Here is a 26181-nt window from a genome sequence, read left to right as displayed (position 1 = left end):
CTCCTACATCGTTTGAAGACTCAGTGAGCTCATCAAAGTGCTTATCCTATAGACCTTTGCACCTTACCCACTACCTCAGTCATAACCTGTCTTCCTACAACCATGTGTCAGCATATACATTAGTTAAGAGAGGTGGCACATTATCTATTACCCCCTCTCCCCCCAAAACTGGGCTTTTCATGTAGTGTTCAAAGGTAGTAAACTCATAGTACAGGAAGATATTTGGCAAATGATCTCTAAATGTTCCAAATGAACTTAAGGATGGGGAAATATGGAATGTTATAACATTCCTAGGTAGAGGTGATAAAAGGAAAGGAATGTTCAATGGCTAAGTAGGCAGCTGATTGGCTGGTGTCCAGAACGCATCACTATAGAGCCTCGAATATAAGAAACGGTTTCTTCAAAGTTAGTCGCTGGCCAGTCAGTCGGTGTAGCGACCCAGCATGTGAGTGCTAATGCTACCAAGATTGAGGGTCTCAGGGCAGTGCGGGGACTCCCCGAGCCCCGCCCCGCCCCGCCCCCCGGGGTCCCAGCGAGGGCCCCGGCAGAGGCAGAGGCGGCGCCTGCGCCTTGCCGCCCGAGAACCACCAGTGGTTCTCAACTCCGCTCTGAAGATGGCGGACCACGCTTTTGCGGGTATCAGTGGCAACACATCTTTGAGGAGTCTACGCGAACGCTTGGGTGAGTGGGCTGGGAACCCCTCAGGGGCATAGGGGCCCTCGTGGGGCAGTGCGGTTACTGTAGCCCCAGGGACCAGCAGAGTGGCGTGGCTGGGCAACTTTTCTGTGGGCAGTCCCCTCGTCCTATCTGGTCTGTGGTCCCCTCATCTCCCTGAACACCCTGGGATGGTATAAGAAAGACCGGAGGCCCGGGACGTAGGAGAGAAAGGGTTGGTCAGTGCTGTCAACGGCCCAAAGGCTCCTGCCTGACGGGTGCCATCGAACTCGGGCTTCAGCAGCCCTGCCTGCCATCAGAGACCAGTGACACCCGCGCAATTGCAGGAACACGCAGGGATGAGTGGGCGCTGGTGCGTGCTGGGCATAGCTGCAGTCGGGGTGGCCCTGCCAGGATCAGGAAGTTTGGGGTTTCCTAGTATCCCAGGATGTTGGTACTTTCCATGTCAAGGTCAAGGGAGGAGGGAACTGGGACTTAGGGCTTAGGAAGTTGGGAAGAGACTTGATTCTCTGCAAAGTTGCCCTGCAATAGCACGTGACTGTCCCTAGGCTGAACAGAATGAGAATCTACACCTAGCAATGCTTTCTCCTCAACAGGTCCTTTAATCAAAACTTTTCCCGTCTAGGGGAGAAATAAAAAACTGGCGAGGTGTGTTACTCTTACCAATTTTGGCCGCACCTGCTTAATTCAGGAAATTGTGTGAGGAGGTAGTATTTCTTGCTGGTTGCTTTCGGCTTGCTAACAGTCTAGTTTCCTCAGATATGCCTGTGAATAAAATGATTTTGATTGCTATTGAAATCCTTAGGGAGTTTTAAATTGTAATTAAAAAATTAATTTAGATTGGCTAAGATTCGAAGACCATGTTACTGAAGAACACTTTGAATCAACTCTCCAAAAAGTGTCAGAAGCAAGTACGCTTTTACCATTCCATAGGGGCAAAGTAATATTCCTTGAGCCTCTAGTTTATTGTAGACTCTAGAGAGTTTGCAATCAATTGCTATATTGTTTATTGACATTTATAGCTCCCTGGTATTAGTTTAAAGTAATGGAAATTAGCTAGCATGTATTCCAATATATTGAAGGAGCTGTGGTCTGATGCCCCCTAACATTATTTGTTTATTAAATGTTAGAAAATAGCTAAAATTATGAGGCAGTTGTTTGCATTTACAGCACTTCAAACTAAAAAAGCTTTAAGCCATGCAAAGAGGGGGGATTTAATCCTGATCCGTTGTTTACATCCTAGCTGCCTCTTGTACATTAGGTTGAAAACACCACATGTTGGATTTGCATAACGCACCAGTTGAACTGCCCAGCATTTTCTGTAGGAATAAAGGAGTAAAGTCAAGTGAAATGTTTTTACTAAAAGGTCAATTTCATCGCCTGCTAGAATCTTGACTGCATGAATTAAAAGGGTGTCCTAAACAACCTCTGTGGGGTGCACAATGCCATTTACATACATACATTTTATAAATGTATTTACGTATGTATTAACACACATTAGATGAACATACATGCACTTAATGGGTTTTCTACGCATTGTAGTAGGCTAATGCTATATACTGAAGAACTACACTTATTTTATCAGAACACATTTCATATTTTCTACACAATTGTTTTAAATTAAACCTGTTCAGCCAGATGAGCATATAAAACTTTGTAACTAACTTGTCACTTTTCCCTTCTTGTTTGTTTAAATCCATACATGGTTTCTCAGTTGAGTATAGCTTACTCAAAGACAGGGTCCTATTAAAAAAAATGCAGGCAAAGGTACTGAGGCTGAGAGCCAGATTATCAGCGTCTCAGAGCTGGAGAAACCTTAAAGTTAGTCTAGCAGCCAGAATCCCAGACTCAGAAATCCTGGGCAGCTGCCACAGCTTGAATGTGTGCTGTATTGGACAGCCTGGTATTTGTGTTAATATTTAGAATGGGACAATCTGCTTGGAAATGTGCTCTTTTTTTCTTTTCTTTTCTTTTCTTTTCTTTTTTCTTTTTGTTTTTTTTTTTTTTTCGAGACAGGGTTTCTCTGTGTAGCTTTGCGCCTTTCCTGGAACTCACTCTGTAGCCCAGGCTGGCCTTGAACTCACAGTGATCCGCCTGCCTCTGCCTCCCAACACTGGGGAGGAAATGTGCTCTTAACCATTGTAGCTGCTGGGCATGAAGATTACAGCAGTTCCTCACCAGCCTTTTATCTGTAAGCTTTCAGTAGCCATTTCTTCTGGAATCAATTGTTGCAGACCAAAGAAAGTTTTAAAAACATTTTCTTCTTTAGAGAACAGATTAAGAGAATTTGTGCTAGTATGCTACTCAGAAATAATGTGTTCACAAAAATAATAGCAGTTGAATTATAAGTAAAGCAGAGAAGACTGTAATCTTTAAGTTTAACTAGGTTATAGTTTATCTGGGCTGTTAGGTCTCTAGGGCTTACAAACAAATCCTTTTTCTTTTTTGAAATTATGATCCTATGGTAGCAATCTCAGGGTCATTTTCAAGGTTACTTCTTAAAATGAGTCCCAGGTAGCTTTTCTTCAATGCAGCCAACTTCAGAAACTATTCGTTCTGTGAGCACTGGGGCAATCCCTCTAACACCTTAATTATTTGAGCTGTCTATTTTCAACTGTTATGAATCTCTTAATAGTTAATAACCAGACTTGAGGTATGACCTGGAGCATATTTGCTGTGCTTTGCACAAAGGTAAAAACTAAGCCTGGCAGTGGTGGTGGACGCCTTCAATCCCAGAATTTGAGGGGTAGAGGCAGGAGCATCTCTGTGAATTCAAGGCCAGCCTGATCTACAGAGCAAGTTCCAGGGCAACCAAGGCTACACACAGAAACACAGAAACCCTGCCTCGAAGAGTCAGGAAAAACAAACAAACAAACAAACCAAAAAACAATTTTCAGTGTTCTCCATCCAGGCCCTTGTCCAGGATTGTGGGGAATTTTAGATGCAATCATCCATGGAATTCAAGGTTCAGGAATCCTCTAGAATCTGTCTAATGTACATTATAATTTTTCTTTCCCTCAATTTACATATCACCTTATTGATGTTTACTGACCACTTTTCTGCATGTCAACAGAAGGCATATATATCTGGTATAATTTCTGACTACAACATCCAGAAAGAGTCCACCCTGCACCTGGTCCTCCGTCTGAGGGGTGGCTATTAATTCTTCAGTCTGCATTCCCAGTGGGCAATGATGGCATTACTCTGCACTATAGCCATTTGCCCCAATTTAAGTTTAGAAATTACAAGTTTCAGTAATAGCTGAACCTCTGTTAAAAATGTTAATAAAGGTTTTGTTGCATGGTAAAAAAAAATATATATATATATATGTATTTGCCTTACATGTTTTAAACCTTAACATTGGCTGTCCTTGCATCTTCACAGTGCATTAGAATAGAGCCTTAGGGGGCATGCAGGTGTGGCTTCATGGGGGAAGGGTGCATTGCTTAGCATATTAGAGGCCCTGAGATCAATCTCAACCACCACAGGAAGGAAGGAAGGAAGGAAGGAAGGAAGGAAGGAAGGAAGGAAGGAAGGAAAGAAGGAAAGAAGGAAAGAAGGAAAGAAGGAAGTAAAAGGGCTACTTTGTAAACAGTTCCAAGTGCTTGAGTCCCACTCCCATAAGGGAGGTTCAGTCTTGTTTTGAAAGCCACTTGGGTAACGAGTACACAAATAGCCTAGAGAGTACCTGATGTGGGGAATTTATAAATGTCTTATAATATTTGACTCAATCTCTGACTATCTAATTGTTAATGCATTGCTTCTATATTTGAGTCTATACATTCTTAATTTTTAAAAGATTTTGATTTTATGAGTGAATGTTTTGCCTAGTGTATGTAAATACACTATTGGCATGCAGTGCCTGTAAAGGCCAGAAGAGGGCATCAGGGCCCCTGGAACTGTGAGTTTAAGACAAGTCAGATGCCAAATACGTGCTGAAAACTGAACCTGAGTCCTCTGCAAGAGCAGTGAGTGCTCAGAACCACGGAGTCACCTCTCCAGCCCAAATTCTTAATTTATTTTGACAAAACGTTTCCCCCTTAATTTCTTGCAAACTCTTAAAAGAAATGGTGTAGCATTTTGTCTGACATATTTTAAACAGCCGTTCATCACTGACCTTCTTACTCATCTACCCGCTCTTGTGCTTCCCTGCCATCCACAACTGGAACTGTCTTCATGTCCACAAATACAGGGTTTCTCTGTGTAGCTTTGGTCCCTGTCCTAGATCTCGCTCTGTAGACCAGGCTGGCCTTGAACTCACAGAGATCTGCCTGGCTCTGCCTCCCGAGTGCTGGGATTAAAGGCGTGTGCCATCACCTCCCGACCCAAACTTTTATTAAAGTGTTGTTGAACATCATAAGTACTTAACCCATTAAGCAGTAATATTTTTACTTCACAGAAATGATCTGACCTTTTACCATCAATGACAAATGGTTGTGGGTTGCTGTCCTTGTACTAACCATTAATACCTAATGCCTTTTCCTTATTTCTCTGTGTTCTAGCTGCCATGGCTCAAGAACTAGCTGAAGAACGGCGACGTAAACGTGGTATTAATTCTTCTGCAGTTACTACTAAGAGATCGTCATGTACACCTGGTATACTTTCAATAATGTCTCGATATATCAGTGCTGTAGCTTTCAAATTTGATATCATAAGTCGGGTGGTGGCACACACCTTTAATCCCAGCACTTGGGAGGCAGAGGGGGGCATATATCTGTGAGTTCGAGGCCAGCCTGATCTACAGGACTGTTACATAGAGAAACCTTGTATCAGAAAACATAAATAATAAATAGATAGAATTAATATAATTCTAATGGGTAATTATTTTTGTGTAGTTTTAGATGGTTCTGTCCTTAAAAATGATATCAAACAGCAATTAGCCAAAGAACGCAGAGAAGAGAGGAAACGTCAGCAAGAGGGTATGTATGTTAGACATTTCCCTTTATGTATATGTTATATATTTCTGACTTGGTTTTAATCACTTTGCTTAATCTGTTTATATGATATATTGTAATTTTATGTAAAATATTGTATGAAATTAAGTCCATTTACCAATCCAAAGGCCCATGAAGAACCTGTGACCAGATTATTTAATTTTTGAAGGAGTGGCTTCAGTTATCTGAAAACTGAGGCCTGGAATTTCCTTCAACAGTTGTGGAAACAAGCAGGATGGGATTTCAGTGAAAATGGGACTTGGTAGAAATGAAGACTTCCTACAACTTGGGAGCATGCTTTGTAACTATATGTATTTCTTTGGTCTAAATCAACTCACAGAATAAACGCTCAAATTTATGCAAATGGAATGCTATAAATGATCTTCGTTGCAGTGGTAATGTTAGGGAGAATATTTTATAATTGCACAGATAAGATCCTCTGGTTGTAGTCAGAGAAAACCTGAATATAGTAAAGCATGCCCTTCCAGCTTGGGTCGACTTCTGAGTCTATTCCTGTAGCACTCGCTTCTTTAATAGCATCCGGAGAGATGAGGACTTTGAAAGAAGTTTCAGAGTAGAATGAAGCAAAATAGAGATTCAGCCCATGTGTTCTTTAATTTATGTTTTTCTGATATAGGTTGATCTTAGCTCCAACTAGCAAAATACCGCATGAAAGAAAACATTTCTTCCTGCTTTAGAATTTTAGTTTGGATAGGCCAAGAGTCATCTGGCTTAGAAATGCCAGTTCTTCACAGTACAGTGAACACCTTGTGAAAAGTGGTTCTTTAGTGGCCATATATATTTACACACACGAACTGTCCATGTTATTTACTGGACCAGGCTATGTTGTCTAAGAATGATAATGAGATAGAGTGACATTTTTCCTTCTTTGTGTTTAATGTTGAAAATTTTTCTTGGCTTTAACACCATGAAAATGTACCTGGACTATTTCAGCCAACAAGGAGAAACAACTGCTTGAGAAAGAACAAAAGGCTAAGGTACAGTATGAAAAACAGTTGGAAGAAAGACACCGCAAACTGAGAGAACAGAAGGAAAAGGACGAACGCCGCCGAGTATCTGCAGAAGAAAAAAGAAAACAGAAGCAGGCGGAAGACAAAGTAGGCAACGTCCGAGTCTGCCCGTTTAGTGGCCATTGTGTGCCGCTGAACTACTGCTTAGCCTTGTCTGCATTTACTGGTCCTGGAGAGAGCAAGGGAACAACCTCAGTTTTTCCTATTTTTTTTTTCCATTTTCCTTACCCTCAGTCCAAGGGCTTCAACAGTAATTTCAGGGAGGAGAGAGGAGGTGTGGAGGTCCAGAAACTGAACTCTGTTGGCCTTTAGAATGCAATTCACAGCGTACCTTGGCTTGGGGTTAGCTCAAAACTGTTGTTCTCTACCAGCTGCATAAAGACCCCAAACCCTACCACCTCACCTCTCTCACAGGTCCCATCTGGCAGGCCGATTTCTCCAACTTACCTAATGTTGTGACTCCCTGAGAGAGTGGAATCATTAAAGACAGTGTTGAGAATCAACAAACATAAAATAGGAACAATACCAAGTGAGAGAGGGTTCCTGGTGGACAGAAACAGTCCATCTTAGTAAAAGAGAAAATTGAGAGAGAAAACACAGAACGGAACAGAAGCAAATATCCGTGTAGACAGAGAGGGAACTGGAAACATGGCAGGAGAAAAGGCAAAGGGTATCCACTCCAAAGAGCTGGTGGGGTGAGGCCTCGCCACAGCCTGGTACATGGACATTCATTGTAAGGAGGCTAACACGTTTCTCTTTGGCCAAAGAGGGACAGGGCAGGCACTGTAAAGAAGTTCTTCTGTAACAGTTGCTGCTAGGAAATAATAGGAAACCTCTGGCCCTGAAGTTGATTTGCTGGCTGGAACATAGTCCATAGTATATTATAGTACAGGAATGAAAAATCTCCAAGCAAAGAACTCATTCCTAAACTTGTACTTAATCTACCACAATGTGGCATGTGATTTGTGTGGCTCTTATCCTGACCAGTTCAGGTGGCAGCTGAGGTCAAGATAAACACACTACTTGCCTTAAAAAAATTCTTACTGAGCACCAGGATTTAAACTCTTATAGATATGAACATCATAGATAAATAACTTTGGCATAGATTTGACATAGGCATGTCACCTTTTCCTGTTTCTTTCCATATACCAAAAAAGGTAACTACAAAATAAACTATATTATGTGGTAAAATACATGACTAAGGGCAGCCAGGGAAAGTGAAAGTCAAGGTGGGCAAACAGTGAAGTATAGGTATGATTGGCATGCCTAAAAGTACACCACTCAGTCTTTGTACATTGGCTGCAGAAGTCTGGCTCTGAGTTTCCCAATGATAAAAAGCGGAAAGGGAAGCATCCACAAAATAAAAAACTAATAATTCAGGGATAGCACTGGTATTCATTGATGAAACTAAAACTTGTCTCCAATTCTTTTAGACTTTCACCTACTTGAAAAAGAAATGCAGTGATGGGGTTAGTTTTAGAAACAATAATTAGTGGTAATATAATAGCCACATAAAATGGTCTGGCATTTTTTTTAAAACAGGAAAAATTCAAGGCTGTTGTGTCTCGTACAATGGAGCGATGCAATCGTGTTGACCAACGACAGAAAAGGTGGTCGTGGGAGGGCGGTGCGACCAACATTGACAAATCTGGTAAGTGGTATAGTTAGTTGTTCATTTGGGGGAGGCGGGGTTTCCAGACAGGGTTTCTCTGTGTAGTTGTGACTGTCCAGTAGACCAGGCTGGCCTCGAACTCAGAGATTCGCCTGCCTCTCTCCCCCAGTGCTGGGATTAAAGGCGTGCGCCGCCGCTGCCGCTGCCGCCACCGCCACCACCACCTGGCAATACTTGTTAAATTTAAGTTCATTAATGTCCATTTTTAACTGTCAGTTATTGGTAGATGGCTGTATCTGCAACATGTTCTACTTCTTATGTCCTAAATTTACAATCAACACCAAAGTGACAAATACAAAGTCAGCTTAGCCAGTCCTTGTTGGTTTGTTTGTTGTTTGTTCATTTGGTAATGAACTCAGGCCAAGGCTGGAGAAATAGGTCAGTCAGTAAAGAACTTACCTTACAAGCTGTAAGACCCGACTTTGCTCTCCAGAACCCACTTAAAAATAATCCAAGTCTGTTAGTATGCACTCATAAGTCCAGCACTAGCAAGGCAGGGGATGATTATTATTTCTTGAAGTATGTCAATGAAAGGAGTACATGACTTAGTCACATGACTGATTGGCTTACAACTCTGGGGCGATGCTCATTACATTATCAATTCAAGGAACTTTCATGTGGCACAATAGTGTTAATGTGTACTTTATTTTACAAGTCTTAAAGAAAAGGAATTCTTGGGCTGGAGAGATGGCTCACAGGTTAAGAGCACTGGCTGCTCTTCCAGAGGACTTGAGTTCAATTCCCAGCAACCACATGGTGGCTCACAATCATCTGTAATGAGACCTGGCGCCCTCTTCTGGCCTGCAGGGATATGTGCAGACAGAACACTGTATACATAATAAATAAATAAATCTTTAAAAAAAAAAAAAGAAAGAAAAGGAATTCTTGTTTAAATGGCTACCCCTCAGTATCCTGAGCTAGAATATTTCAGATAAAATGAGAAGTCCTTACACAAAGCCAATTGTTTTCTGTTATAAACAGTTTTGTTACCTTGTGACATCTATAGCAAATATAAATGGTTTTGGTTTAAAAATAGTTACAATTGGGCGGTGGTGGTGCACGCCTTTAATCCCAGCACTCGGGAGGCAGAGGCAGGCTGATCTATGAGTTCGAGGCCAGCCTGGGCTACCAAGTGAGTTCCAGGAAAGGTGCAAAGCTACACAGAGAAACCCTGTCTCGGGGGAAAAAAATAGTTATAATTAAATTATCCATTATACTTAGAAACCATTGTAGATTGCGTCTAAAATTAAAGATTACATATTCACAATTTAGGAAGATGGGTGGTGTCAATAGTGGGCATTTTCCCTATTAATTTTTATCATTTTCGTTTTGTTTAGTTTTTGAGACAGGGTTCCTCCATGTAATAGCCCTAGCTTTCCTGGAACTCACTCTGTAGACCAGACTGGCTTCGAACTCACAGAGATCCTCCTGCCTCCTGAGTGCTGGGATTAAAGGTGTGTGCCACCACCACCTGGCTAATGATTGTCATAATTTTCTAAGTTACTTTATTTTCACCTCAACTGCAATAATGAGTAAATTTTTTAAGTTTGGGGTTGTAAACTACATAATATTTGAAATTAAATAAATTCTTACAAGCAAGAGTTGAAAAGCATTTTAAACTGTTTAATAAAATGAGTGAGTCACTCTTGAAATCTTAGTCTCTAGGAAAGTAACATTCCTTTGCACTTGATGTTTAGGAAAAACAGAGAGTAAACGAAGTTCCTCTCTGAATAGAAAAGACAACCAGTTACATCCCAATGTTGCTATGGGACACATGGACAACACGCCTGGTGAGTAGAGAATAGATCTCAAGTACTGCTGGAAAGAAATGTGTTTAGCTCAGTTTTATGTTGCTTAAAAAGTCATTCAAGAAAACGGACATATGAGTATCATTATACAAACTGAGCAGATTATATTTAGGGACATAGGTATATGTGCATGAACCAACAACTAATGAAAAGAGAGGTCATGGATCTGAAAGAGTGAGGAAGGGAGGGGGGACATGGGGAGGTTTGGAGGGAAGAAAGGGAAGGAGGACATGATGCAATTATCCTCTAGTCTCGAAAGAAACTTAAAAAGTCATTAAAGAAACTGCAAGCCAAACTATCCCTTCTTGAACTAAAAGAATGTACTATGGTAAGAAAAAAGAGTTTTATCTTTCCATAAGGTACATAATTCCTGGCATATGATAGAGTCTAGAGTAAAGCTGAAGAAATAAATTAATTTTATTATAATTGGATTTGTACTGAAGGACTGCTTTTTTGATTCATTTCAAACATTATGAATTTTCATTTGGAAATTATAAAGATTGGCCCTATTTTAAACAAAGCTTTAATCTGTTGCCTTTTTTAAAATTTATTTTTATTTTATGTGCACTGGTGTTTTGCCTGTGTGAGGATGTCAGATCTTAAGTTACAAACAGTTGTTAACTGCCATGTGGGTGCTGGGAATTGAACCTGGGTCCTCTGAAAAGAGCAGTGTTCTTAAACTGCTGAGCCATCTCTCTAGACCGCCTTTCTGTTCTTTTCTTTCTTTCTTTTTTAAGTTTTATTTATTTATTTCTTGTATATAAGTGCTCTATCTGCATGTGCACCTGCACACCAGAAGAGGGCATCAGATCTCACTACAGAGGGTTGTGAGCCACCATGTAGTTGCTGAGAATTGAACTCAGGACCTCTGGAAGAACAGCCAGTGCTCTTAACCTCTGAGCCATCTCTCCAGCCCCCGACTTTCTGTTCTTACTACTGATTTTTACACAAAAATCATAATTATTATTGAAACATTTCTTTAAAGTAAGTTTTTATTTTTATATTTATTTATTTATTTATTTATTTATTTATTTATTTATTTATTTATTTATTTATTTATTTATTTTCCGAGACAGGGTTTCTCTGTGTAGCTTTGCGCCTTTCCGGGAACTCACTTGGTAGCCCAGGCTAGCCTCGAACTCACAGAGATCCGCCTGCCTCTGCCTCCCGAGTGCTGGGATTAAAGGCGTGCGCCACCACTGCCCGGCTATATTTATTTATTGATTGTATATATGTACATATACATGTGCACACAAGCTACAATGTGTGTGTGAAGGTCAGAGGACAGTTTGTGGGAGTCGACTTTACCATGTGGGTTCCAGGGACTGAACTCAAGTCTTTAGGCTTAGTGCCAAGTGTCTTTACCCACTGAGCCATCTCAAAGTCCTCCTCCCCACCCCCGACTCCCCAATGCCTCTTATTTTATAGATCTCACATTGTAGTCCTGGCGTACTCCAGAATGGCCTTAACCTTATAGCAATCCTACTGTCTCAGCCTTTTGAGAACTGATGTTCCAGGCATCAGCTATTATGCCTAGCCTTAAAGTCTTAAAGTGATTTCTCTTTTTCCCTTTTTTTTTGAGACAGGGTTTCTCTGTGTAGCTTTGCACCTTTCCTGAATCTTGCTCTGTAGACCAGGCTGGCCTCGAACTCACAGAGATCCGCCTGGCTCTGCCTCCCGAGTACACCACCACCATCTGGCTTTAAAGTGATTTCTTTCTGACAGCTTTCCTCAGTCTACCATTTCCCTTTCATGGTCCTCTTGTATTGATTCACATTGTGTTAATTTGCTTCTTTGTTGCTGTGCTAAGACACTAAGCAAAAGCATCCTAGGGAAAAAAGGGTTGTTTGACTTATAGTTTGTATCCCATCACTGAGGGAAGCCAAGGCAGGAACTCAGGCTAGAGCGTGGAGCAGAAACCACAAAGGAATACTGTTTCCGGGCTCAATCCCCTGGCCTTGCTCACATACATTTCTTTTTGGTTTCTTGAGACAGGGTTTCTCTGGCTGCCCTGGAACTCACTTTGTAGACCAGGCTGGCCTTGAACTCACAGAGATCCGCCTGGCTCTGCCTCCTGAGTGCTGGGATTAAAGGTGGGCGCCACCACCGCCTAGCTCTCAGATACATTTCTTATGGAGATCAGACATAATGTCTCTATGGAGATCAGACAATATAACAATCAGCAGTCAAGAAAATGCCCCACAGACGTGCTCAGAGGCCAATCTGATGGAGGCAATTAATTATTCAACTGAAGGTCCACCTTCCCAGGTATCTCCAGTTTGTGTCAAGTTGACAATAAAAACTAACCAGTATACATAATGATCTACTACAGAAGACTTTCCTTAACTGATTCAGGTTAAATCCTTTGGGAAGAAATGCAATTTCTGCTAGGGATCTTTATACATAAAAAGGATTATTGGAGCAAAATATTGACCAAAAGATCACTTTTTTTTTTTCTGAGACAGGGTTTCTCTGTGTAGCTTTGGAGCCTGTCCTGGAACTTGCTCTGTAGACCAGGCTGGCCTCGAACTCACAGAGATCCACCTGCCTCTGCCTCCTGAGTACTGGGATTAAAGGAGTGTGCCACCACTGTCCAGGCAAAAAAATTACCTTTAACAAGAGCATTTTGTTCAATGGTAGCATTTGGCAGTGAATTTTTGTCAGTGGACATGGCCATTATGTCTGTCAGAGGTCTTTATCTGTACGAATCCCTGAAAAAATGAATTTGTAAGGAGCTATCTTTTTCTGTATGTGTGAGTTCCACTATAGAGACACATGGAGGAGTTCTGATATATCCTGCATTGCTTCCTTCCTTGGAATTATTGTGTTATGCGGTGGCCTTTATCTTTAGATATCTCTGACAGTTTAGTACAGTCATAAGACAGTTTTATTACTAGTGATCACTCTTCCATTTATTTGTATGTGAAACCTCAAAACGAATGTTTTCATCTGCACTCTTATCTGGCTTTAATGCAGTTTTTAGAATGAATAAGTAAATATTTTTTGTTAATTCTTTTTTTTTTTTTTTTGGTTTTTCCAGACAGGGTTCTCTGTGGTGTTTTGGTGCCTGTCCTGGAACTCACTTTGTAGCCCAGGCTGGCCTCAAACTCACAGAGATCTGCCTGGCTCTGCCTCCCGAGTGCTGGGATTAAAGGCGTGAGCCACCACCACCGGGCCTGTTAATTCTGTTCTAAAACAATCAAGTATGGAGTATTTTGTATAATCACCTATAACGGTAACTGAGCGCTCTAGGCCTGGCTCAACAGTTATGAACGCTTGCTGCTCTTCCAGAGGCCCCGGGTTATGTTCCCAGCATCCACATGGCAGCTCACAACTGTCTGCAAATCCAGTTCTAGTGGATCCAACTTCCTCTTCTGGCCTCTGAGGGCACCAGGCAAGCAGGCAAACACTCATACACATACAATAAAAATAAATCATTTAAAAATGTGGTTGAGATTTTGAAATACAATGTTTTGCTGCAAGTATCCGTTTTACAGGGCCAGTTTATTTTCATTTGTAGTGAAGCACTGTGATTACAGGACCTCTGGTGTTGATGTTGCTTCTGAAATACTAAATTTCTGATAGTTCTGCTCTGTTAATGGTACATTTCACTGAGCAGTTCCTACAGTGTGTGAAATTCCTGTACTTCCTATTAAACAGCCCTTCTGTTCTCATATTGTGCACATGGAGTGTTTTTAGCTAGTCAGATTACTACCTTTATATGGAATTTTACTCTTTTCTCATTCACTTATAGGAATGACCAAATACGTTTTCCGCTATGTGACTGTACCAATGTTTACCAGTGATGAGCTAAAGTCTTCCACAATGTTCTGTAAATCATCCGTGAAAATGCCAGTTCCACCAAAATTAGAAATAACACCCACAAAGAAAGTAGAAACACCTCTCAAGGAAGATGCAGAAAGACTAGCAAAGGTGAATGCAGAAACTCTACCCAAGATGAACATGAAAGTACCCTCTCAGGCAAACTTGGAAGGACCATCTAAGGCTAATTTGGAAATAGCATTCCAGAATATGGAGGACATCTCTGAAGTGAAGGTGGACGTTTCCCCTAAGGTGAATAACGAAGTACTCGCTGATGTGAACTCAACAAGGCACCCAGAATCAAATGGTGAAGAATTACCCACAGTGAATGTGGATGCCTCCTCAAGTGTTGAACCATCCCCCGTCGTGAGTGAGGATTCATCCCCTGTCCTGAGTACGGGGTCATCCTCCTTTGTGAGTGTGGAAATATCTCCAGTTGTCAGCATGGATGCCTCACCTGAGGCAAGCGTAGATACCTCACCAGAATTAAGTACGGACTCAGTAAGTGCTGTGGCCTCAGAAGGAAATCTAGAAACATCTCCTAAGACCAGCGGGGAGTTAAACCTTGAGACAAGTGTGGAAGCACGACCTAGGATGAATGTTGAAGCCTCGCCACCCAAGGTGAGTGTGGGAGCACGGCCTAGGCATGGTGAGTGTGGAAGCATGGCCTAGGCACAGTGAGTGTGGGAGCACGGCCTAGGCATGGTGAGTGTGGGAGCACAGCCTAGGCACGGTGAGTGTGGGAGCACTCCTTGAGGTGATGATGGAAGTTTCACCTCAGGCAAGTGGAGAAATGACTCCCATGACATGAAAACACCTCCCAAAGCTCAAAGGAGAGACTCTAGAAATTGGTAAGGCAGTTAATGTGAAACACTTGGAGGAAAAAAGGTTTTTCAGGAGTGTTCTGGACCATCCAGTGAGGTCTAGAAATGGAATTAGATTTTGAAGTAGAAGATTTTAAAACTTTATTTCTGTGATATACTTACATTGTGTAACTTCATAGCCTAGAAAAAAAACATATCTAATTTTCGTGAATTAAAAGAAAATTAGAGGTTTCAGGGACTATGACTTTTATTCAGAATATTTTCTTATGAAAAGATAGGTATAGTATAATAATTGCTATTAATTTTTTATCTTATTGAATTGGTATGTTCAGAACCCAGAAGTTGGCAAAAGAAGCATAAACCTTACCACCAAGAAACAACTACCATCCCATATACCATGTTACAGATGGCCATCATCCCCCGCACTTGGGTGGCGCCCACCTTCTCCCATGAAGGCTGTGTAAGTAACCTATTTGCAGTTATTTCTGAAAGGCATTTTACTGGAACGAATGTCATATCAGTGTTTCCTAAATGAAATAATATAGAATGCAAGGTAAACAATGGCAAATGGGAAAAGTGAAGTAGCTTTATTTCTCCATTACAAAAATTTCCAGTTTATAATTACCTTATAGTATCAATGCATTGCATTGCTTATAATTATATACTGAAAAGTAATCAGCACACATTTGTTACTTTTTCTCAGCAGGCAGAATCAAAAGATCCGACCTCCATCTCCTCTACCAGTCTCATCAAGACTATCAGCGAAGACTTCTCTATTGTATAAAGTAACCCCGGTTCAGAATATCCTGTATGTGCCAAATGCATTAAGTATGATAACAAAGAAAAAAGAAAAGCGTATGATCAACACAGGTAAATTCTTTACCTAAGAATTATAATATTATAATTTGCCACATATCCTGTATGTGCCAAATGCATTAAGTATGATAACAAAGAAAAAGAAAAGCGTATGATCAACACAGGTAAATTCTTTCCCTAAGAAATTAATTTTAGCAACACAGAAAATCTTGAAGTACTTGAAAATCATCACAATTTTGTTCTGTAAGTAACAGGACTTTGGGAAGTGGTCTTCCTTTTAGATAAAGAGAATTAACCAAGCACTGGTCCAGTGGAATACTTCTCTGCTTACTCACCCCTCTGTTTGGAAATTTCATTTTTAGAACCATTGTTAGAAGCATAAGTTGGATGAGAGGGTTGGTCTATGATCCTTGTGGTCCATTCCAGCTCAGATATTAGCTTGTTCTTCAAGAGTTTAGATACATGTGGTTAAATAAGTTTTCATCAGATACAGGCCAGTTTCCATATACATATATGGCATGTGGCATGTCCTGATTTGTGCTGTATGCATGTTCACACTGTTACTTTGCCTGTAACATGCATTTTTACACATGTCAATGCTACTTGGTCTCAAATGTACTGGGAATTCAGCTTTTATAAGAAAATCCAATGAATTCTCTATATCAAGTGATCTTTTTATTATGAGTTAGTCGTTCTTAGTGTCTAGAAATTTTAATTTCTACATAATTTATCTAAAACAACAATAGTTATATAAACTTAATATTATAATATGCCTCCGTGTTGAGACAGGCATGGTGGTGCATGTCTTTAATTCCAGCACTTGGGAGGCAGAAGCAGAACTCTGTGAGTTCAAGGCTGGCCTGGTCTACAGAGTGAGTTCCAGGACAGTAAATAGTGAGAATGTATCTATATGTACACACACACACACACACACACACACACACACACACACACACGAGAGAGAGAGAGAGAGAGAGAGAGAGAGAGAGAGAGAGAGAGAGAGAGAGAACAAAGACAGAGACAGATAGATAGATACGTGTAAAATATACCTTATTTTAATGATAGTCTTGGCTTCTTTTGTTACTTATAGCTACCACTGTATGATAACCCCTTGTATATAGAGTTGTCAGAGTTCAGGTAAATGGCAATAAAAATGATACACAAATTCCACACATATACCAGATATTTGATTGGTTGAGTATTTAAGATTTTTACTCTTCATTTGGATCAGGCATAAGCTTGGCTTCAGCATATTTGAACCTTTCCTCATAGAGTCCTTGATTTACCTCTCTAAATAGGTAAGCCGAAGTAGAAACACATCATTGCATTTTGAGTATTTGAATATGCACTTGTTTGAAAGAGACAACATGCTAATTCTTTTGCTAGGGAGGAGTTGGCGTTTTGAACAATTCCCCTAATTAGCATGTGATTAATTTTGGTCTGACCATTTATTTAATGTTTGGGGGAGTCTCATTTATTTACCCCTCATTTCTTCGAGGAGTTGAGAAGAAATAGGTTCCCTAACCAACTGTTCACATGTTTCTTTAAACTAGAATTTGGCAATAGAAGTATGCCAAGCAGTGAATCGGCCAAGAACGTTTCCGTAGAGATGCACCATGCTGCTTTTGAACAAAAAGGCAACAAGGAAAGTGGAGGAGTCCAGAAAGAGACAAAGCAAAGGTGATCACAAAATCGTCCTTTCTAGCCTTAAACTTCGGTGGGAGTCCACACTTTGAAATTTTGTCCTCAAATTCTAAGTTTCAAAACAGCAATTAACTTTTTCTCTGCTGAGAAGTCAATCATTGCTTTGTAGTCAAGGAGAGAAAGGAAGAAAAGCTGGGCGGCAGTGGCGCACGCCTTTAATCCCAGCACTCGGGAGGCAGAGGCAGGTGGATCTCTGAATTCAAGGCCAGCCTGGGCTACAGAGCGAGATCCAGGACAGTTTCACAGCACTGTGGTAACAATGCCAGGGCTGTTACACAGAAAAACCCTGTCTTAACCCTCCCCATCAAAAAAGAAAGAAAGAAAGAAAGAAAGAAAGAAAGAAAGAAAGAGAAAGAGAAAGGAAAGAAAAAGGAAGAAAGTAGAAAACACGGGGCTGGAGAGATGGCTCAGTGGTTAAGAGCATTGACAGCTCTTCCAGAGGTCCTGAGTTCAATTCCCAGCAACCACATGGTGGCTCACAGCCATCTATAATGGAATCCGATGTCCTCTTCTGGCACACAGGTGTACATGCAGATAGAACACCATATACATAAAAAAATAAGTACTAATTTAAAAACGAAAGTAGGAAACACTTAGAGAGGTGTTATAACTGGCTGAGCAGAGTGATAACATCTCCCCACATCCTTTTCAGTCTCCATACATTCAGCACCATTAAGGTGTGCTAGGCCAATGTAGAAAGAAACCAAGGTCATTTCCAGGATTCCAATCTCAGCAGCAGCACCCAGACAACTGCATGATATTTCTGTTTGCCTTCACTGGAAAGGCAGAGGGACATGGATAGGGGGCAGACAGACACAGAAAGATAATGAGATTCATCTCTATGTCACCAGGGTCCCATTTAGCCAGTGAATTAGTCCTAGAAGGTTGTCCCTGACAACACATTTCAAGTCCAGCTATGTTGACTTAAACTTGAAATGTTCTCGTAACTTCATCTAGAGACCCAGTTTGTGTTGTGTCTTGTAAACCCCTGTCCACTGCGGACAAGGAATACTATAGTACTGACTTTATTTCCAAGTAGTGTTTAAAGTACAGTTGCTTGGAAAAAGGAGGAAGGCGATACTTTGAACAGCAAGAGATTTATAACTTGGAAATTATTATTCCTTGTCTTCTGCAAACAGAGCTAATTAGCATTTGAAAGCACTAAATACTGGCACACCGTTAGACCCTCCTCCAGATTGCATATCATCATCCCTAGGTGAGCTTGGGTGCGTTCACATTTAAATAAGACCTAACGTAATTAAAGGTCAACCATTCCTCTCTTGCATATGTGCACGTGTGTAAAGTAGTCATTGTTAGAAATCCTTTGGTACGCCCGAAGGCCTCATTTAAAAAGGGTGACATATAACTCGGATAGTAAGAAGCCCAGAAAATATAGTAAATCTTCCATAAATGTATTACTATACTCAAGCAATTTCACCATTAATGCTTCCATACTCCTGCAAACTATATGTGCTAGCAGCTAAGAAAAATACTAAAGTTATTTAAATACCCTCAGTGTTGCTAAAAAATCACAAGGTCTGGCAGAGAGAGCGGATGAAGTCCCAGCAGAATTCTCACCTCGCAAAGATGAGCAGCAAGCAAAAGATCTGGCAATGAGACATTTCGAGCCACCGGAAGAGCAGAAAGGACAGCTACAGGTTTGTAACCTTGCCGCTGCTGCTGTACCAGAGAACCTGCTTAGAAAGTGCAGTTGCCATGCCAAGTAGCCGGCTGGGCCACTGCACAGACAGCATTCTCGGGGGAGTGCACTGCAGACAGCATTCTCGGGGGGCTGCACTTTCGCATTGCAGTCTCCAAAACCCACGTTGCCATAGCCCAATCTATATTCCCAGTTTTAGGATGTCATTCATCAGAACTGGTTACATGTAATCTCCTTAAATGATTGCGTATACTTGTATTCCTTGGCAGGGAACCTTTACAAATTTTTCCATAGCTTTTAAGGAATGTAAGAAAGTTGACTCCTTGCTGTGTTAATAACTCAAAAACGCATGCTTTTAAAGTAGTGGTTCTCAACCTGGGAGTCATGATCTATTTGGGAGTCAAAGGATCCTTTCACAGGGGTTGCCTAAGACCATCAGAAAACACAGATATTTACATTACAATTCACAACTAGCAAAATTATAGTTATGATGTAGCAATGGAAATAATTTTATGATTGGAGGTCGCCACAACACGAGGAACTATAGTAAAGGACCCCAGCATTAGGAAAGCTGAGAACCACTGACTTAAAGTAAGGTAGGCACATGTTCAGAAGTGTAACCATGATGTCTGAAGCATTTCAGACATTGGCCTCAATCTGTGCTTTTTAACAAGGCTTTGAAAATGGATAATAAATGGCCACCAGACTTGCAACTATTTAATTTTTTTCAGCTAAAAACTTTCTTGTCATCCAGATATTTTGAAACTAATGATATTTTGGCACAAATTTTCCTAGAAAGGGAACAACACCATGATGAAATCTCAAGACATTGCTGAAACAAGAAAGAAGGAACAGGAAAAGATTATGCTACAAAATTTGCAAGAAAGATTAGAAAGGAAAAAGGTAATTCTCTGTTGCATGTGCTTTGTGTTAAAGCTGGGTACAAGTTAGCAACATTTTTCCGAAAATCCTCAGTCAGGTATGTGTGAGTTCCTAGCTGTCTGCCCACTGTGGTTGCTCATCCAAAGGTGCTGACTTCTATATAGGAAGCTACCCTCTTATTGGTGGTATTTGTACCTCATGGATGGCATTATAGCAATGTCTCAATATATCGAACCTGTAGGACCAACATTCCCTTTAGCAGGATGACTCCAGGCTGACAGAGGTTAGTGGAAGTTAGAGTTTCTTCTAGACTGGGCAGGAGATGGCGCTACATATGGGGTTGGGGGGGGGGGGCAGTGGAGGCCTGTTAGAAAGGCCGGTGTTCGTAAGGTAGGGCCTCATTTTATGCAACTCCATGTGGTTCGTGTAGAAGTCCCTGCCGAGGCTGGACTACTGCCAGGTCTCTGTCACTCTGAGGTAGCCAGCAAACCACAGCTCTCCTCACCTTATGCAGTGGATAGAATTCTTATCCCTCCCTAGAGAACATCGTTCCTCAGTCTTCTGTTGGTTTAGGGACAAGGTCTCTTAGAACCATAGCATCATTGAAGCGCATTGTTTTCATTAATGTTTGCCTTGCCATGGTCTAAGAGTTCTAATTGCTTTGCAATAATATGTTTAGTCTGTGTGAAAATGGGAACACGGGATTGCCATTTGGGTGTTTGTGTTGTATAGAAGAACAATTACTGCCATTCACAGCATTTTATGGCTGAAATCAGGGACAAAAGAGGAACCCAGCTGCTGCCCCAAGACTTTTGTTAAGTCTGTGGTTTGGGGACAATTACAGGCATTGCTTGCTATAAAATGGGGTAATCACCTGCTTCAGGGCCACTATTTTTTAAAATCTCTTTTACATTTTCATTTTTATTTCCCTTTGAATAGAGGGTTGAAGAAATAATGAAGCGGACACGGAAGACAGATGTGAGTGCCTCAAAGGTAGTCTCCACTCCTACCAGAGTATGTATGAGTTCCTCTTGCTTCCTGCGCTTGGCATCTCTTCATTTTTACCAGTCTGGTGGTAATGAAGTACGGTGTCCCGTTTGTGTTTCCCTGGTCCTTAAAAACCCAGAGCTTGTTTTTCTGTCTCTAGTTTGCTTTCACGTTCTCATGCATGAATGCTTGCTTAGGTCTTCTTGCCTAAAATGTTGGGGTTGGTTTGTCTTTTTCCTAGTGTTCTAGATAGTTCCTTGAGGGTTCTAGATCCTACTTTCGGTGTTGTTGGTGTTGTTGTTATATTTGTAGCTCTCTCCTCTCCCAGTCTGTGCCTTGTCTTATTGTCGTTTTCTGCTGGGGAGAAGCTGCTGATGTTAATGTTGAATTTATCAACATCTTCTGGTAACGTAAGCACTTTTTATGCACTTACTGAACACTTGGGCATCACTTTGGTGACGTGCTTTTCCCATCACATGCCTATGTTGTGACCTGCCTTTCCTTACTGACTTACGGGAGTTTTTACCTGCTCTAAGTAGGAGTCCTTTGGAGGTGTGTGTTCCTATCTTTTAATATCTTTTGATGAACCCGAATTCTTCATTTCAGCAAACGAACTTAGACCTTCCCCCTTTCTAGTGACTGCTTTTTGCATCTGTTTTCTTTCTTTTTTTTTTTTTTTGGTTTTTCGAGTTGCATCTGTTTTCTATTTGCTTCTCCTAACATGTCTTCTGAGTATAGCACATGCACTCATAAGGCTTGTTTTTTCTCTACATTCTGAGCCAGTTAACATTCATTTACAAACTGCCCTTTTTACTAGTCATAGTTATCCCCACCATCAAGGAGCAGGACAGTGTCTGATAGAAATGTCATTTCTGAAGTCATTTGAGTCACTGCCTCAAAGCTCATCAACTCATTGGCCCAAGACCTTTTACATCAGCAGCTGCTCCCGAGTTCATCTTGGTCTTTGCTGACTCTTCCCACTCTGGCTTCACTAGCATTCTGAGCACAGGATTGCTTCGAGCCAGGGTTGTAAAACCCTGACAGTCACTGCCTGAGGAAAACTCTTACCTGCCTTTATGCCCCATAAGAATTCAAGCCTGGTGACCTTGCCTTAGCCAGAGCATTGCTGTCAAATGGGTATATGACTATAAACCTCAGAGACTTGGGGGACTAGATGGGAGAATTGGATGGAGAACTAGGAGGACAAGATGGGAGATGAGGAAGAGCCTGATGGGGAAGAACTAGGTGGCTAAGAACAAGATGAGAAAGACCAAGATGAGGCAGAACTGAGTTGAAGGAATCAAGATAGCTTTTAGAGGGAACAACAGAAAGATGTAGAGAGGAATCTGGCAAGAAAGGAGCTAGGCATGAGAGCAGAATAGAAGCTGTGTAGAGAGAACTGACTCAGAAGAATAAAGTGTATGGAATAGTTTCGTGTGTGTAGATTTATTAGTGAACCCCTCAGATTAATCTGCCACTGGTAGCCTCTCTTGTGGACCTCTGGGTGAAGGCTATCGAGGCTCTGGATCCCAATAGCTTTTGATAGCGGATGAATGTGAATTGAGGGCTGTTGGTTCTGCCTGCACTCTTGAAAGTTTATCCTCGAGTGTCGCCCTAGCTGAATGACAGAATTAAGGCCACCTGCCCATCATGAGACCAGTTAAAGAGACTGATTTTTTTTTTACCCTTTATTCAAAATGCCAAAAATTAGCCATCGGTCTAGTCTTTTCTTACTTCTTTGAAATTCTAAAACATGACTTTCTCTGCTAACCACAGGCTTCAGAAATATCTGGTAATTGCCTGTCTGAAGAGGATGAAGCTGATGATGAAGGCGAAACAGAAAGTGATGAGGACTCCCTTGAGATGTTCCCACCAGGTTTGCGTGGTCCTCATGGTTAGACACAGAAGCAAACAGTGGTACTACCAAAATGACGATTGGGCTTAAGCAGTGTCGTGAAAATGCAATCAGAACACAGTGACTAGAGTCTCGGTCTGACTTTGAGTCAGGAGAGCTGAAGGCAGTAAGGACATTGGAAGAAAAACCAGACTCAAAGGCAGATCGAGGGCAAGGGAGTCAAGGAATAATTCTGACCTTTGACCCATCAGCCTTTACTAGCAAAGAGATTCCTTAAAGAAACATTCCCCATCACCACCAGTGAATTAAGAGTCAGGCAAATTAGTGCACATGCTGGACAGCCCCTCAGCTGGCCTGTCACATGGAGGCTGCTCAGGCTTGACTGGGCCCCAGAGCCTTGCCTGCCTGGCCCTTCTTGCCTTAGGCAGGGACAGACAGACACACACACACACACACACACACACACACACACACACACACACCCTAGCACAGCAGGATCGGAGGTTTGATTTCTCTTGTCTTGGTTGTTGAAGTTCCAGCTTTAATTCCCTTCTCCCCCTCCAGGAATGAAAACATTAACCAAGCACAAAAAGTACCACAAAAATGCCAAAAGAAGGCCCCCAAAGCTAGTGTTTTTGCAAGCGGGATCGGGTAAGGTTGATATGGAGAAGAAAATACATTTTAATGGGAACACGAAAACTGCCAAACAAAACGACCCAAAGGACTCTACGACTCAAGCAAGGGGCATTAAGTGAGTCACTTAGCACCTTATTTATCCAAATAAATGTGGGAGAAGTATGAGTGATATTCTTAGAATCCTGACAATATTTATTACTGCTTGAAGACTTAGTCTGCATATACCAAACTTCATGTCAAGCACCCTGCTTAATGCAAACAAAATAGTGCCCGCAGCAGTCTTGCTGGGTCAGGATCATCAGCCTCATCTTTTTGGTTTTTCAGGGCAGGGTTTCTCTGTATAGCCTGTCGTGGATCTAGCTCTGTAAAGCAGGCTGGCCTCCAACTCACAGAGATCTGCCTGCCTCTGCCTCCCAAGTGCTGGGGTGCACCACCACTGTCTGGCACCTCCATCTTCTACAGACAAACAAACTGAGGCACACACAGGCTTTAGACTTTATTTGCCAAATTCAAACCCAGATTCATGTGACACCAAATTACTTGTGTTTGCACGGTGAATGAATGTGCTTTCATTTATTGAGTGGATAGTCGATATTCAAAGATGTGAAAATACTGTCTCTTCTCATTTTCACTGTTACTTAGAGATTGATAATCATATTCTCATTTCACATCTGGGTAAAGAGGCTCAGAGGTTAAGTCGGGGGAGTAGGAATTGTTTGTTGAGAAGCAGCACTGCCCAGATGATAGCCTAAAACATTCTAAAGCTCTGAGGCCCACTGGAGTGGTTGCCAAGGGGCTAAGTTCTGGTTCCGGTTGAAAAGGGGCACCGCATTCAACTCCTGCACCAGTTCTCAGGTTGCTTCTTACCATCGGTGTCCTTAACTGACTTTAAGTAGGGCAGGGGGGGTCTGCAGAGATGGCTCAGTAGGGAAGAGCACCTGTTGCTCAAGCATGAGGACTAGAGTTCAAATCCCAGCATCACACAAAAAAAGCCAGGTGTGGCCACATGCCTACCTATAACCCCAGTGATGGGATTGGGGGCTAGAGACAGGAGGATCTCTAGGGCTTGCAGGCTGCCATTTTAGCTCCAGGTTCAGGTAGAAAGTGATAGAGCAGAGCATCAAGTATCCTCCTTTGGCAGCCTCAGCGCGCATGCGTATGCTTTCTCTCTCTCTCTCTCTCTCTCTCTCTCTCTCTCTCTCTCTCTCTCTCTCTCTCTCACACACACACACACACACACACACACACACACACACACACACACACAGAGCACAGAGTTCCTGGGTTTGGGCATGCTCAGCTGCTCATGTGCCCTTGTATTTTCAGGGTACCTTAGCACTGTCTAAGATACATTTGAATGCCAGTGTGTTCTGTGACCTACATGATCCCTTCCAGCCTTTTCATTTTAGGATGTGGAGAGTTTGTTTATTATATCCAAGGCACTTCTCAGAGGTTAAATGATAAAGCTTCTTTCATGGTTTTGAATAGCCAGGACTCTAACTACAATACTTCATTCCAGAATGCCTACCAAAAAACCACCTACCCGAACAGTGAGAACCAGAAAAACAAGGGAAGCCAATCCCACCATCCGATCTGCTCTAAGTGTCACCACCAATCAGGAGTGGGTTTGTGACAAAATTATAGACTTTAGTCACATGACTGAATCACCTGTCACAAAGACCACTGCTGGTAGCAGCAGACACAATTCGAAGGATTCTATGACAGCTCACCAAGCTCCTCAGGCACCTTTGGACAGTAAGAAGAGAGGCAAATCTGTTTCTGCTCCTTTGACGAAGGTTTTGTCGCACCTTAATCTAGCTGGAGGAACAACTGATCTCGAAAATCCCTTTTCCTATGGCTGTTCCAGGATGGCATTTGGAGGAGAGGAAGAAGACAGTGGTGAGTCTGCAGGAATGATCTAGAAGAATCTTCCATTAAGTTATATTGGAGAGAATAGATAGTGAGAATAATTTCTGCACCCTGCATCTCCTGCCACATATAAAATACAAGTTTTCAAAATCCGGGCGGTGGTGGCTCACGCCTTTAATCCCAGCACTCGGGAGGCAGAGCCAGGCGGATCTCTGTGAGTTCGAGGCCAGCCTGGTTTACAAAGCGAGTTCCAGGACAGGCACCAAAGCTACACAGAGAAACCCTGTCTCGAAAAAAAAAAAAAAAAAGTTATTAGGGCTGAGAAGATAGTTGTGGGGGCAACCTTTAGGACTTGAGTTTGATCCCCAGCAACCATGTAAAAAAAGACAGGTGTAATCTCAGCACTGAGGAGGCAGACAGGAGGAGCCTTTGAGGTTTGCTGGTCAGCCAATGTAAGCTGAGTCAGTTCCAGATTCAGTGAGGCCCTGTATTTATTTAAAAAAAAAAAAAGCCAAAGAACCAATAGAAGACACTGGACAGCTAACCCTGGCCTCCACACTGGGACATGAGCATGCATATGGGCATGTATGCGCGCACACACACACACACACACACACCCCCAAAACAGCTCTCCTTGCCAAAAGCAGTATGGGCTCTTCTGGTGTTGATGGGGACATTTAGAGAAGAGCAGTAGGGTGTCAGAATGTTCAGAGGGAGTCAGCCCAAAGGGAAACTGGGGTGAGTTACCTTGACACCATAAGCACCTACTTTACTAATCTTTTCTTTTCTCCCCTGGCTAGATATATAAACCCCATGGAGCCTAGGGGATTGATCATCTTCCACATTAAAACTCCCAAGGCCAAGACTCAAAATTGTCTTCTCCATACTTGAAACTGGTAAAGGAATTTACCATCAAAAAACAGGAAAACAAAAAATCCCATGCAATGGTCACCTTGTTCTCTAGTAAGAGTTTTAAGTAAAAAGATTTCTGTTTTCCTTGACAAAA

At 41.8% G+C, this 26181-nt stretch overlaps 1 protein-coding gene across 1 annotated transcript; it reads left to right on the top strand.

Moving 5' to 3' along the window:
* Positions 1-485: 485 nt before the first annotated feature.
* Map7d3 (MAP7 domain containing 3) lies at positions 486-26181 on the top strand. The gene is made up of 17 exons (XM_059250775.1): positions 486-681; positions 5178-5270; positions 5511-5594; positions 6564-6727; positions 8183-8291; positions 10010-10102; positions 13875-14563; positions 15099-15226; positions 15473-15636; positions 17136-17262; positions 18803-18944; positions 19742-19849; positions 20768-20821; positions 22592-22691; positions 23235-23421; positions 24826-25205; positions 25976-26181. Exons 1-17 carry the CDS (start codon positions 615-617, stop codon positions 25981-25983), a joined length of 2697 nt encoding a protein of 898 aa, XP_059106758.1. The 5' UTR covers positions 486-614; the 3' UTR covers positions 25984-26181.

This window comes from Peromyscus eremicus, chromosome X, assembly GCF_949786415.1.
Source record: "Peromyscus eremicus chromosome X, PerEre_H2_v1, whole genome shotgun sequence".
Classification (NCBI taxonomy): domain Eukaryota; kingdom Metazoa; phylum Chordata; class Mammalia; order Rodentia; family Cricetidae; genus Peromyscus; species Peromyscus eremicus.
This window is presented reverse-complemented; position numbering and strand designations above follow the sequence as displayed.